Source organism: Ostrea edulis, chromosome 5 (assembly GCF_947568905.1).
Source record: "Ostrea edulis chromosome 5, xbOstEdul1.1, whole genome shotgun sequence".
Taxonomy (NCBI): Eukaryota; Metazoa; Mollusca; class Bivalvia; order Ostreida; family Ostreidae; genus Ostrea; species Ostrea edulis.
The window spans coordinates 20,682,359-20,698,457 of NC_079168.1; the positions used below are offsets into that span (position 1 = coordinate 20,682,359).

Below are 16,099 nucleotides of genomic sequence, written 5' to 3' on the forward strand. Positions count from 1 at the left end.
GAACTACTTTGTTATATGCGTATGAATGTAGGACATTCACGTGGCGGAGATTTAATGTAAACATGGAATCAAAAGTAAGAAAGGCTGTAAAAAATACGATAAAACTTGTAAAATAAGAGAAAAATAGCTAAATGGTAAAAATGTACGCAACAAAGTGCCAGTGGGCTATGAAAAGAGCCAGAACATTTAAAGGGAAAGGAAACGAGAATGACTATTTATATCTTGTGCTTACATTCTCACGTGATTCCAAGCGTTGACAGAGGTGTAAGTGAAGCTTGCGTAACGCGCCCTCTGGTGAGAGAATGTTAATGACCCGCGACTTTCACATTTAATACCGCCCGTCTGACGATGGACAGAATTACATTGTACTACTTGTTTTAATGGAACACATGTAGTACAAAATCTGCATGTACTTCTCCGGATATCCATTTTTATAATTCACATACATGTATCATGCATCAGTGACATGTTGTATTGTTGCCAGAAATAAGCATCTTGTAAAATAAACGTATATCAAGTAGGGAGTCAATCCGAAAGTAATTAAGACCGGATATACACCAACAGACAAATATCACATAGAGCTCAAAATGCGTAAACAATACATACATCATGCTAGTGCATTGTTGTAAGAGGTCTAATAAAAGTTTACGTCTATGTCCACATACTAAAGTTTTTTTTCTTGTGTTACCCTTAATTGATCCTTTCACCCTTTTAGGGGCCCTATCAGTGTCACAAACTCTGATCGATAAATGACGCAAAAAGCAACAGCAGTGAGGATTCTTCACTGTACCAACACGCACTGTCATATGGGATGCCCATTTTTAACCTCGTATCCAAAACGTCCATAATTTTCGCTTTTAATGACGCAAGGATCAAGAATCAAACAAGGGACCTCCCGGTCGCGAGGCGAGCGCCCTATTTACTAGATTTCCACGACCGGTTCAGATGATGAATAATACTCAACTATAAGAGTTATTTTGGTCTCATTTCACGCTACCATCAGGAAAAGATATCTCCGAGTTCATTAGCTGTATTCAATATTCTTCAAAGGGGAATGGAAATACTTTATCTGTATAATTAATCAAAAACGGTAACCGAGAAAAACGGCATACATTTTATTCAAGTTCAAATTAATCTGTGACTCTCTAATACAAATTGATTTGGAAAACGTTGCATGTTTATCGCTTTCTACAGAAGATCATATATTTTGCGACAACGTGCATTGGTGAAGACTTGTTTCTCGGAGAGAGGTCGCATCACGCAGTTTAATGTTAACACAGCAGTGATGTGGTCCCAATAGGCATCATTCTCAAATTTATCTTTATTTCACCTGAATCGATGCGCGTAGCTACAAAACCACTCAGATAGCGTTATCTTGTCTTTCGTCGGGGAAAGTTTCCTATAATTGCAAGCAAACTTAATAACCATTTGAAACCCTGCTTGGCTATTAAAATATCTAGAACTCGATTAAAAAATATATGTTTTCCATGCATATTCATGATTAAACATGAAGACCATCAAATCCATGTTACATATACAATACTACACGATGTGCCAATTTATTTGTCTTATTTTTAACGCAAACTAGTATCCTCAGTGCGAAGGAATATTCATGGCGACCGAACAGTTAGTAACGAAATCTTAATCCCAAGAGTTATACACATTCCCTGTCACATATAACCACTCTTCGGAATACATATATTTCCAATGTTACAGTTACAGAATATTTCATTGTTGAGTCATCGCAATGATTATCAATACAACACTTAGTCAAGCAAACCTAGTGTATTCATACTTATCAATTTTTATGCTTTAAAAGTGTTAAATAATAATAAATTTAAGGGCACTTATGTTATTCGCAAATTCTATCATGGTCGTTGTAACGATCTAGTTTGCCAATAGAACTTCTCATTGGGTTAAATGCTGTCTTGTGTGTTTGATACCAATTCTTTTGTTAATTTTGACTTCAGATTACTCCGTTTATCTTATCACGTGCACTATATATGCTTACTCCTCCTAGGCACCTGATCCCACCTCTGGTGTGACCAGGGGTCCGTGTTTGCCTAACTATCTATTTTGTATTGCTTATAGGAGTTATGAGATTGATCACTGTTCGTTATCTTCACCTTGCATATAGGGTTTACAGCAGGTGTGACCGGTCGAAAGGGAATGCGAACAGCTCCTAAGCACCTGATTTCACCTCTGGTGTGTCCAGGGGTCTGATTTTGTCCAACTATTTATTTTGTATTCCTTGTGAGAGTTACGAGATTGATCACTATTCGTTATCTTCGCCTTTTCATTTAGCATCCAAAAGAAGAAATTAACAAACAGAATCTCTGTCTAAAGCATTCTGTATAGGTGTACAAGTGTACTGGTTGATTGATTGATTGTATATTGTTTAAAGTCCCTCCCGAGATTTTTTCACTCATATGTAGACGTCACCATTACCCGTGAAGGGCTGCAAAATTTAGGCTCACGGCCTTTGAGCAGGGAGGAATCTTTATCGTGGCACACTTACTATGACATAGGGTCTCGGTTTTTACAGTGTCATCCGAAGGACCGCCCTATTTAGTCGCCTCTTACGAAGAGTAAGGGATATTGGTAACCTATTCTAACCTGGATCCCCACGGATTGCTACACACTGATTAGTTGTATTGTCATAAATCCATATTTCTCTGTAGATTAATTATTGTGGAATAGAGAGAATGAATGTGTGTGTTGGAAGTAGTAGGTGCAAGGCGCTGGCCACCTAGTCCTTTTCCCAGGAGTGTTGTGTGAGTTAATTAGAGAGGAGAGTGAATGTTTTTGGTTCTGAGTTAATTGGTTCGAATGCTTTGTTTCTTTTTAATGATGGCAGTCTGAGAAATTAAATTATCAGGCATATGTGAAAAAAATTGTTGATAAACCTGTAGCCCTATTTACACATTTATTAGAGTACATAAAATTCGCAATTCAAAATCACACACGAAAGCTTGTGATGCGTATGATGCATTTTTAATTCGATACTGCCTATTGACAAACAATAATCAAAAATCATTCTCATTCATATGTCGATTCAATATACATGTACCCCTGTGAACTCGAAAGAAAAAGACACCACAGGGTCCTCCAAATCTGCTTTGCACTTAGATATTTTATTGGAAATAGATATTAACAGAAAACTAAAAACTCAACTTTATGACAAACGGTATGATTTCAGCCTATAAATCGTCAGCGTCCCATACTTAAGTAGCAACATTCCTTTACCACCTGCATATGATATATCTCCATTGATCCCGTGAGGATCCGGGTTAGAATAGGTCCACCTTGCTAGTCGTAAAAGGCGACTAAATGGGGGGGGGGTCCTTTGGATGAGACCGCAAAAGCCGATGTCCCGTGTCGCAGCAGGTGTGACACGATAAAGATCCCTCCCTGCTCAATTGCCATAAGCGCCGAGCATAGGCCTAAATTTTGTAGCCCTTCACCGGTAGTGGTGACGTCTCCATATGAGTGAAATATTCTCGAGAGGGACGTAAAACAATATTCAATCAATCAATCTCCATTGATTCGATAAGCAAGAGCTTTTTCTGCGTATGATTAGTTTCTAAATCGAGACAGGCTCCTGACAAACAAGTTGATGTTACAAAGGTTTCAACAGTCTCGTTTAAAGTCAGCATTTCGCAAATTCTATGGACGTTATAATGAACTAGTTCGCCAATACAGCATATAATTGGGTCAAATGCTGTCTGATGTGTTTCATACCGATTGTTAGGCCGGGTTTTTTTTTTGGCTCATTAATTATGACTACGGATTACTCCATATTGGGCTCACGACCGTTTGACCGGTTTACACTGATTCCACCTCTTGTATATCCGTGTTTGCCCAAATGTAAGGTGAAGATAACGAACAGTGATCAATCTCATAACTCCTTTAATCAATACAAAATAGATAGTTGGACAAACACGGGCCCCTGGACACACCAGAGGTGGGATCAGGTGCCTAGGAGGAGTAAGCATCCCTTGTTGACAAATCTCTATTTTGTATTGCTTATAGGAGTTATGAGATTGATCACTGTTCGTTATCTTCACCTTTCGTTATAACGATCTAGTTTGCCATTACAACTTGTCATTAGCTCAAATGCTGACTGACGTATTTCATACCAAAAGATAGGCCGTTTATTACACTGATTTTTGACTACAGATTACTCCGTTTATCGTATCAAAAGATAGGGCCCATAGCGGGTGTGACCGGTCGACAGGGATGCTTACTCCTCCTAGGCACCCTATATCACTTCTGGTATGTCCAGGAGCCCGTGTTTGTCCAACTCTTAATTGTGTATTCCTTATAGGAGTTATGAGATTGATCACTGCTCGTTATCTTCACCTTTCCATGCTTTCACCTATACTGTCAAACTTAATCCCAACTTTCGGACATGGACTCCATATGAGTGAAGTATTCTCGATAAGGACGTAAAACAATATGCAATCCTTCTTATCGTCAATTGATCCGTACGAGTGTATCCGTGTATGTATATATGTAAATAAATTTAGATAGGACTGCAGGCTTATTAGCGTTATATACCCATTACCGTCACAGGTAGGATCCTTGTGACGTCATTGTTATACTGTGCTGTTATCAATTAAAGAACCTCACTCTGATAAAGTATTTCTCAGAATTTCAACACTGATTAGTGGCGTAGCTAAGGATTAAATAATCGGAAGCAGGGGATCTGGGTGGCTACCGCCCCAGAAGATGAGCATATTTTTCAATCATGGTGGCAAAAAAAATTCATTTAGGTAATAGTTTCAGTACCTCAACAGTTATATTGAAATTGTACAGAACAAGCGCTCTATAAGATGTACGATCACAGCCAGCTTTGATTTTTATTGTGTTGTCTTGTTTTCTTTTCTTTCTATTTTTTTCGTTTTCTTTCTGGGGGGGGGGGGGGGGGTTGGGTTGGGTGGGGGGGGGGGGGGTTAGTTTGCCCTTTTCCGAAATTGTGTTCTGAAGAGGCAGTGTTGCCTCTTTTCATTCTGACCCGGATTGAAAACGAATTTTATTTCATCCCGACGATTGTGATGAAAAGCATTTCGTACAGTGTATAGGAGAACGTTCGGAACGCCTCTGGAAAAGTTCCAGTACTAACGCAAAGCGCTATCGGGATTTGCTAGGGGGGGGGGGGTTGGATTTAAACAAAAAGTAATTGTAAACACGTGCTTACAGTGCTTTGATGTAACTATGCCATTGACTGATAAATCTTAACTAACTCTTATCTCCAATGCGTTGACAGAAGTGATAGAAAGAAATGGACTGCAGATTTATTTTGTGTTTTTGTTGATGACAAAAAGGTAATTTGATTAAAATCTACGCACATCGTCCTTAACACAGTTGTCGTAACGCGCGCGCGTGTTGCAACACTTCATAAGCATCCAAGAATATTTCTGAAATGTGGACATATAAAGCTAACAGGCAATTTTACCGTTTCTGTGACCAGCCCCTTCTGGTTAACGTAATTAATGCAATTTATAACCATTTGGAGCCTGTGTCTGAAAAATCCACCACAACTAGATATTCATCTACATATTAAATAACAATAATCTCTGCTCCCCCTGCGGAATGATTATTCAGAAGTCAGTGGTGATGGGATTGGCAGCAATATAAGATCACAAACAATCAATATAGACAGATACGGGAACTTCTCCTCTTTCTAACCCTTCTCAGATATACCATAATGTGCATGCAAAGTAATTGACACGGCTTTGTTTTTCCTGCTGACTATCAGTTTCCCTATTGTTAAGCATGCCCTGCTGGAATAAATATTTAATCTCTAGGAACTCTGTCTTGCGCTCGTAAGGGAATCATATTACACAATGTTAAAGTTTTCTGATGTGTCCTCATTAGTAATAGAAAATTCAATATCAAGCATATTTTGATTAAACAGAGGAAACGTTAAAGGTGTTATCTTCGGGATTTGAGATTTCAGGTCCCTAATTGCATTTATTGTTTGTATCAAATTCTTCATGATGCCCATAAAAATCAAATTTGGCTATTTGACGATAAATCAATACTGCCTTCCGTATGTCATCCTGATTTCAATTAAGTCTTCGTAACAGAGAGTTTGAAAGCAAGGGATAGTGGGGACACAGGAGAGTGTCCAGGGAATTCTATTCTATTTGTACGTGAATGGTATAGTAGAAGACATCATTGTGGAAATGTGATTTATCATTGTCATTAGTCTTGATTGTCACAGCGTGCGACAAAAATCAAGTAAGCAGACAATTGTTATACTTCTTTGCTAATTATGACTTGGTTCATTTTCAGCTTTATCTTTTTTCAGGATTTTAATGGGTATTATATTCTTTGTACAGATAAATTCGAAGTGATGTCAACCAAAGTTAGACTTAAAAATCAATTGAATGAGGGCAAGGTAGTTTACAGACCCGAACCAATGAGGAGTAACGACTGTTTCTACATGTAATTTTGATGTCTCTCAGAACACAAGCTAGTTTAGTGAGTAAAATATTTTCATATCGATCCATCCATCTTCTCAGTGTTTATACTTGTTAGGTTTTCTCGATAACTTTATTCCAATCTAATTTGTCCCACGTTATACTTAAAAATTTAGTACTTGACGAGACTGGCATTGATTAGACGATTGCCGTACTTGCATTTGTTAAACCAACGAGACAGAAAATCGGAACTAATTATTATCGTTAGAAAAATATTGATGGTAACCTGGATATTTAGCCAATATCCCATCAATCATTTTCAACAGATTTATGATCAATGATATTTTCATTCGATTTGGGAAAAACTATTCTTTATGTTAGAAATGAACTTTCTAAACCATTTCGAAATAATCAGTTCTTCAAATTTTGAAAGAAGCATGAAACGATATCATTAAGGAATGAATTTATGCATAGAATGGAATACAATTCTGAGTTTTCATCTTATTACATTCTATGGGAATGTTATTTCTCATTTTCCTGTTCCAAAATGCCCAGTACGTAAAATGGTCACCCCTGATATAATTATGCGTGTATGTTTCTCCAGCTGTGTGTGAAAGATTATCTTGATACCTGTAGTATACAATGTAGTATTGCATTTAGATAACAGTATTTTAATCGAACACGTTATTATGATAAAAGCTATTTAAAAAAAGCAGAGACAGAGTATTTGTATGTCCAGAAGAACGAAAACAAATAAGGTTTGTAGCATTACGCTTATTTGTACATAACGCTCACATGTACAAAACATTCACATAACACTCACATGTACAAAACATTCACATAACCCTCACATGTACAGAACATGCACAAATAACGCTCACATTTACATAACACTCACATAACCCTCACATGTACAGAACATGCACAAATAACGCTCACATTTACAGAACACTCACATAACCCTCACATGTACAGAACACTCACATGTACAAAACATTCACATAACACTCACATGTACAGAACATTCACATTACACTCACATGTACAGAACATTCACATAACGCTCACATGTACAGAACATTCACAAATAACGCTCACATGCACAGAACATTCACATAACACTCACATGTACAGAACATTCACATTACACTCACATGCACAGAACATTCACATAACACTCACATGTACAGAACATTCGCATAACGCTCACGTGTACAGAACATTCACATAACGCTCATATGTACAAAACATTCACATAACACTCACATGTACAGAACATTCACATAACGCTCACGTGTACAGAACATTCACATAACGCTAACATGTACAGAACATTCACATAACGCTCACATGTACAAAACATTCACATAACGCTCACATGTACAAAACATTCACATAACCCTCACATGTACAGAACTCACATGTACAAAACATTCACATAACACTCACATGTACAGAACATTCACATTACACTCACATGTACAGAACATTCACATAACGCTCACATGTACAAAACATTCACATAACACTCACATGTACAGAACATTCACATAACACTCACATGTAAAGAACATTCACATAACACTCACATGTAAAGAACATTCACATAACGCTCACATGTAAAGAACATTCACATAACACTCACATGTAAAGAACATTCACATAACACTCACATGTAAAGAACATTCACATAACGCTCACATGTACAGAACATTCACATAACGCTCATATGTACAGAACATTCACATAACGCTCACGTGTACAGAACATTCACATAACGCTAATATGTACAGAACATTCACATAACGCTCACATGTAAAGAACATTCACATAACGCTCACATGTACAAAACATTCACATAACACTCACATGTACAGAACATTCACATAATGCTCACGTGTACAGAACATTCACATAACGCTAACATGTACAGAACATTCACATAACGCTCACATGTAAAGAACATTCACATAACGCTCACATGTACAGAACATTCACATAACGCTCACATGTACAAAACATTCACATAACGCTCACGTGTACAGAACATTCACATAACGCTAACATGTACAGAACATTCACATAACGCTCACATGTACAAAACATTCACATGTACATAACGCCCACCTGTGAATAACATTCACATGTACATAACGCTCACATTTACATAATCCCCATATGTGCATTACATTCGTGTGTACATAACGCTCAAGTGTACATACATGTAGCACTTACGTGTAAATAACGCTCACATATACATAATGCTCGCATGTACATAACGCTTAAATGATGTACATGGTCAAGATATAGGGCTCACGGCGGCTGTGACCGGTCGACAGGAGATGCTTACTCCTCCTAGACACCTGATCCTACCTCTCGTATATCCAAGGGTCCGTGTTTGCCCAACTCTCTATTTTGTATTCCTTATTAGAGTTATGAGATTTATCATTGTTCGTTATCTCCTCCTTTTTATTTGCAAATTAAATCATTATAACTACTACAGAATGTTCGAAATGCTGATCACTGTTTGTTATCTTCACCTTTTCATGTTCATAACTCTCACATGTTCAAAACGCTCACATGTACATAACTCTCACGTGTACATAACTCTCACATGTACATAACTCTCACATGTACATAACTCTCACGTGTACATAACTCTCACATGTACATAACTCTCACGTGTACATAACTCTCACGTGTACATAACTCTCACATGTACATAACTCTCACGTGTACATAACTCTCACGTGTACATAACTCTCACGTGTACATAACTCTCACGTGTACATAACTCTCACGTGTACATAATTCTCACGTGTACATAATGTTTACATGTTTTGTTTGTACAGTTACATTGAGATTTTTTCACTCATGTAGAAACTTAATGAGTTTTAGGTAAAGTGCCAGAAATTTTGACCAATCCTTTGCCTTTACGACCGTACGACCGTAGCGGTGGGCGTTCTTTATCGTGCTAACGCCTATCATGACACATGACTTCCGTTTTCAAGGTCAAATCCGAAAGACCTGGGACTTTAAAGTTTTAATACCGGACGCCTGGCGAAGAGACAGTCACTACTTACGTTAAACGCCTCGGGTTTGACGTCATACCGGGATCGAGAATCAAGCCCGGGCGTCTCGCTTTCTAAAGAGTGCCTTAATAATAAACTACCATGACTGATTTACGAAGATCCATCATTTTGTATTTCTGAGGGATGATTTTACAGATACCATGGCTTTTTTTAAGTATCAATTTTCTACATTTCTTAATTACAATATCATCATTGGAATAAAGTATCCTATTATACAGGTTGACATGTATTGAATTCGACGAATTTGAGTTCACCTTTTTATCAATAAAGATTCACTATGAATGGTATATATCAACGACTCCATGTTTGGATTATATTGCCTATCAATCAGGGGTTATTGTACTTTCTGTTGACGCAGAGTGTATGAAATAAGTTGTTCATTCTGCACTGAAAATTTTCTGGGGTATAAATAATGGGATATATTAGGGTTCAAGTCAAAAGATCGATGTCAGATAAAGAACTTTACACCACCACCATTGTTTGAGGGTGAGGGAGTCTAGATGCCTACTGGCGACGCCGAATCTAACGAAGCGGAAATCGAAAAAGTTAAACATGTGATACACGGATTTTTAGTTTCCTGCGTTTATCAAAGGCAATGACACAATCTGAAAATGATACAGAATTGAATAATAAACTGAAAACAAACAAAATTTGGGTTTTTTAAAAATGCAACAAAGAAATGTCCCAATGACGACATCTTTCACATACATAATTTATCTAAAATAAAATCATAGTTCTAAAACGTGAAATAAAGAAGAATGATAAATGTGTAGTGTGAAAGCTTTAAGTTTCTTGTTGTGTTGCAAGGACATCAGCAATGTGTTGGTTGTGCACTATGATTATTAGGTATAAATACCAAGAAAGAGAACATTTTACGAAGAAGCAGCCTATTGTAGATACTGTGATGGAGAAAGACAAGGAATTTGTTGAATGCCATAAAATATAGCAATGACGTAAAACGGACTTTAAAGCACAGCAAAACTTATCTATGAGGAAGTTTTGGGGACATTTAGCTTAGTCCATTATATACGAGGTTCGCATACATGAAGGTTTAATAATATTAATAGATTGATTGATTGGAGATTGTTTAACGTCCCTCTCGAGAATATTTCACTCATATGGAGATGTCACCACTGCCGGTGAAGGGCTGCAAAATTTAGGTCTATGCTCGGCGCTTATGGCCATTAAGCAGGGAGGGATCTTTATCGTGCCATACCTGCTGCGACACTGGACATCGGTTTTTGCGGTCTCATCCGAAGGACCGCCCCATCTAGTCGCCTCTTACGACAAGCAAGGGGTACTGGGGACATAATAGAGAAAGGAAAACATGAAGAACACGAACCTTTACAATATGCTGATGAAAATTCACTTATATTCGATGGCTCGCCGAATCTACCGGTATTTGTGCATTTTAGAAAAATGCGTACCATCAAGAGTGAAAGAATTGGATAGGTTACGTTACATAAGTTACATGACGAATGTGTATTGCTTACAGAGCTTCCCCAAATCATCTTTGTAAGGATTGTTATTAAAACTGTATTATAGACGAGTTTGGGTTAAAATCCAATTTATACTTAAAAGCTTCCTTTAAAAGAGCAACGTTTTTCAAAATTACGCCGCCGTAAAATGGGTGAAATATTGCCAAAACGGCGTAAAACCATAATCAATTAATCAAAATTACGTTTCATGTTTTCATTCAATGAGACGAATGAATTTGAAGTTCCGTACCCATACTGGATTTCAGAACTTCACAAACACCCATAGAAAGAAAATATATTGCAAGATCCCGTAAATGTTCTACCAAGCCTCTATCTTACCCCTTACGAAAATGTTAACTTTTGTGAAGAAACTACAGACGTATTGTGTCACAACATATACCAGAAATGGTGTAAATCAAATGTGGTGTATCAAAACGTTTAATGAACGTCAATGCATTTTAAAGCGCAAACTTGATAGCATCAAAACGTATGATGTGTCAAGACTTTTCACCAATATGTACATTACTGACGAGAGATTAAAGACTAGGTTTGGGCTTTCTGACATCCTAGACAGCTGCTTCTGTAACAAAAATGGATTTCGCAGATTTTGACTACGCATTACTCCGTTTAACGGATCGAAATTAAAGTCTCACATTAGCTCTAAAACTTCATAGTTATTTCGGATTTCAAACATTTCGGTTGAGCATCACTGAAGAGACATTATTTGTCGAAATGCGCATCTGGTGCATTAAAATTGGTACCGTATAAGTTTGACATTATGTGTGAAAGATCGACAGGGAAGGCTTACTCCTAGACACCTGATCCCACCTCTGGTATGTCCAGAGATCCGCTTTTGTCCTACTTTTACTTATGTGTTTTTTATAGTTCGTTATCTTCACCTTCTCATTCGTATCTTGTGATCACTCATAAAAAAAAATGACATTGTTAAACATTATTCTGATTCTGCGCACAAGTAGTCTGACGTTGATACCAAAAAGATGCTGGGATTTCCCATTGACAATATTTATGTAGTCTTTTGAGATCAGGTCTTCCAATTGTAGTTTGGAATCCCTGCATGCACAAATTGTGTTCCATTATTAGGTGATCTGTTTTGAATTCTTATAAGACAGAATTTATTCAGACACTTGTACATGGGAGTGAAACTGTTGCTGTGAACATTTGCATTGATCGACAACGTTTTATGCAGTAAAAGTTCTCATTTTCGTTCACAACATACCAGTAACCTTAGAATAAAGGACACCATAGAGTATTCCACATCTGTTTCGTATTTGGATGTTTTATTAAGCATAGATGATAACAGTACAGTAAAAACGCCATTGTCAGCTTCCCATATTTATGTACACTGTAATAATGTTCCATTATTACCTGTGTATGGAGTTTATGTCTCCCAACTGATTCGATAAGCGAGGGAGTGTTCTGTGTATGGTCAATTTTTAAAAAGGAACGGGCTACTGACATATAAGTTGGTCTTGCAAGGCTTTCAGCAGTCTCGTTTAAAGTAGCATTTTGCATTTTTTATGGCCGTTACAGGGATCTTATTTACAAATACAACCTGTAATTACATTAGGTTGACTGCTTTCTGACGCGTTTCATATCAATTGTTAGGCCACTCTTTACATTCTAATTTTGACTACATTTACCCGATCAAGATACAGGGTGCACGTCAAGTGTGACCAGTCAACAGGGGATGCTTACTCTAAAGCTTGGGTGTTTTCAGGGGCCCGTGTTTGCTCTGCTCTCAATTTTGTTTATTATTCATAGGCTCTTTTAGTAATGAATCTGAATATAACTGCCATACGTGAAGAAATATTGAATATAAAACAACGCGAAATTCACCATATATCGATAGCTTCTTACATCCCATCCAGGGGATTAACTCACGTATTGATGAACCAAATAAATATTTTATAATTGTTTAGAGTAAAATAAGATAGTGGTAAGAGGTCCACATATTCTGAATTTCCAAACTTTGAATATAATTAATTTTATGACTCGCAGGACTCAGTATTTCACACATTCAACGTCAACAAGAATTACACATATCCTGACCGTTAGAGTTTCGGTTGCTGATATGATTCTAACGCAGAATTGTTTAACAGTACCTTAAGGGTAGGTACATGTACCTATACGTTGATATCTCAAAGATATTTTGAATTCGAGTTCTAGTCAAATTATATAAACTGAGATAAATAATGTGTGCATTTCGTCACAAAAAGACTTCTTCCGTTCTGATATTAAATAGAATTCAGTAATTAAAATACTGCCGATACAGTTTGGTATTTCTGTTTCCTTACAGAAATGATTTCATTTTCCTTAGAAGAAGAGAAATAAGCCATTCCCTCATCAGCATGTAAACGTAATGATGTGATCAAACTGTATATCCCTTCCATTAGAGATGTTTCTGTACCTAATACCAGGGATTATTCAACTGTAAGAAGTCTCAATATTGCACAAACGTGATCAGGTTTTTCTTTCTCTTTGCCGCTTTTTCTTTATCGATAAACGATTTTTGATGAGAATATCTGAATGTTATGATCACTTTATCTTCTACAAAATAACGAGAAAAATAACAGTATAGGTTTTCATGTACAACGAGAATAGAGTCCATGGTATCCAAATTACAACCCGTATCTAGATTTCAACTTACGAAAGGAGCGATCGTCCGTTTTAACAGCATAACTGCGTAAATCATAAATTTTTCAAGGAGTCCTAACGCCTCACAATCACATTACAACAATGCAGTTTTGAAATTGATTGTAGAATGTATTTTACATTCTGACGAAACACACACAGATGGCTCGTACGTATTGGAGGAGAGGTGTGCTGACACGTTTGCGACCTTTTATACAGAAATAGAGAATATATAAAGGTGAATAATGATAATTTGGGTAAAGAAAGAATTGCTTTTGGATAGTATTACGATTGATTAAGTGTATATTGTTTAACGTCTCGGGAATCTTTCCCTCATATGGAGACGTCACCATTGTCGGACAAGGACTGCAAAATTTAGGCATATTTTCGGCGCTTATGTCCTTTGAGCAGGGAGGGATCTTTATCGTGTTACACCTGCTGTGACGCGGGACCTCGGTTTTTTGCGGTCTCATGCCCCCATTTAGTTACCTACGACAACCAAGGGGTACTGAGGACCTATTCTAACCCTGTTCTTCTCAGGAGTAGTGTGTATTTAAAACAGTCAGATTATAATTTCAATGTGACAAAAGTAAACATTACAAAACAAAATAGATAGAATGGTGAAACTTGGAAGTCTATGAAATTATATTCCTGTATTATATAAATATTGCATATAGTTGAGGGTAACATTGAAAATTTTCACCCCGAGAAAACCATTGTCAACCAAGGCGTAGCCGAGGTTGACAATGGTTTCTCGAGGGGTGAAAATTTCAATGTTACCCTCAACTACATGCAATATTTGTTTTATTATACTGAATGTTATGTAAACAGGAAAGCAGACAAACTTACGTCTGTTGACATTTGATCAATCACTGTCATGCGATATTTCGTATATCGATGCGGGTATTCCCGTTTATTACAAACGTTCAAATGACGTCGTCTACCAATCTACGGCGAACCGTACGCGCATAAATTTGACGCATGTGATAATTTTTTATAATATCACCCGTTGTCAAGTACTGTTACCCGTTGCTAGATATTATCACCCTGTGGCGCGTGCTTTCTGTTCTCAGAGGGTAACAATATGTTTTTTCAAATGCTTCTCGACCAATCAGATTCGAGTATTTTACATGAAAGTATAATAATCTCAAATATTACATCTCTAACTTTGTTTTGTACCTGTAGTTAGTCCATTGCGCACTAGTTTTTGCATACATGGAAGGCAACACTGACCGCATTTTTTGAATTCAATACAAATATCAAATTATTTATTGTTGACGCGTTTGTAATAAATCACTTGCATAATGCTAAGGTACATGTAGACACAGCTACTAGTAAAATTTTAATTTGTTCTCTATTTAAATAGACTAGTTATTGTGCGTAGATAAACAGTACTTAATATTTACATGTACTTTTCAAGTGCTCTGTTTTACGTCATTGTCCAGATTTGCTCTCTGACGTTTTTCTATTTTCATTAGCAATATAAGCTGTACATTGTCAATTTTGTTCGCAGAATCATTGATCACCATTAGATTGAGATTAGTATCAGGTAGAGAAACACCTGAAGTCACTCCATCTTAACAGGCATCATGCTGAGGTTGTGGGCTCTTCCCAAGACCATTACCGGAAAGGAAAAAAGAAAATATTTTATAATTAATTATTATACTACATTCAATATGTGAACAATTTGTTTTTTCATGTTATCATATCCTTAGAAATTGAAAGTGTCGTTGATTTTATAACTTTATAGAAATAAACAGTTCGATTTTCCAGAAAGTTTATATTGCTGGTAAAAACATTGTTCGAACTGTCACAAGAAGTAAGGCGGTATTTCATTATTCGAATATTCATTCACGGTTAATGCGTGTAACTGATTGCTTTCAACTAATGGAACGAATAGATTGGTCGTGAAGTGCATGATGATTATGACAAAGGTTCTCCAGCATTAACCTGAATGTTTCCATAAGTATGGCATTCGATGATAGACTTAATAGGAATGCTTTCGTATGAATTCAAATGACCTAAAATTCTTACTCAATGATTTTTGTGGTAATGAAGTTATGCCATGGATTGGCCTCGTCTCTATTGTTTTAGAAATTGTTTCACAGCGACTTCATATAAAAGATGACTATATTCTGATAAAGACCTGATGGGGAATAACGATGACGTGTTTCATACCGATTGTTGGGCCGTTCTTGGCACACTACTGTTCGTTATCTTCACCTTTCATACAATTCACCGGAAGTTGGATGACAGCAATTAAAACAAAGAATCATTGAATGAAGAAACCATCCTTATATATATATACTATGTGGTGTTTGTAGATTTAGTCCCTCCTACTTGGTGTTGGTCGTAACGATACACCAACTTCTCTTGTTAACATGACTTCAAATGACATTGCCGTTTACTCAATCGAGATATAGGGCCCATGACTTACTCTTCCTAGGCC

At 36.9% G+C, this 16,099-nt stretch overlaps 1 protein-coding gene across 1 annotated transcript in view; it reads left to right on the forward strand.

The window, feature by feature from the left end:
- The first annotated feature begins 6,075 nt into the window (after window positions 1–6,075).
- LOC125652733 (transmembrane protein 151B-like) overlaps window positions 6,076–16,099 on the forward strand; it is a 38,929-nt gene continuing 28,905 nt past the window's right edge. The window contains exons 1-2 of the mRNA XM_056166953.1: window positions 6,076–6,246; window positions 6,348–6,489. Coding sequence (XP_056022928.1) covers window positions 6,463–6,489 — 27 coding nt within the window. The 5' untranslated portion in view covers window positions 6,076–6,246; window positions 6,348–6,462. The remainder of the gene's footprint in view (window positions 6,247–6,347; window positions 6,490–16,099) is intronic.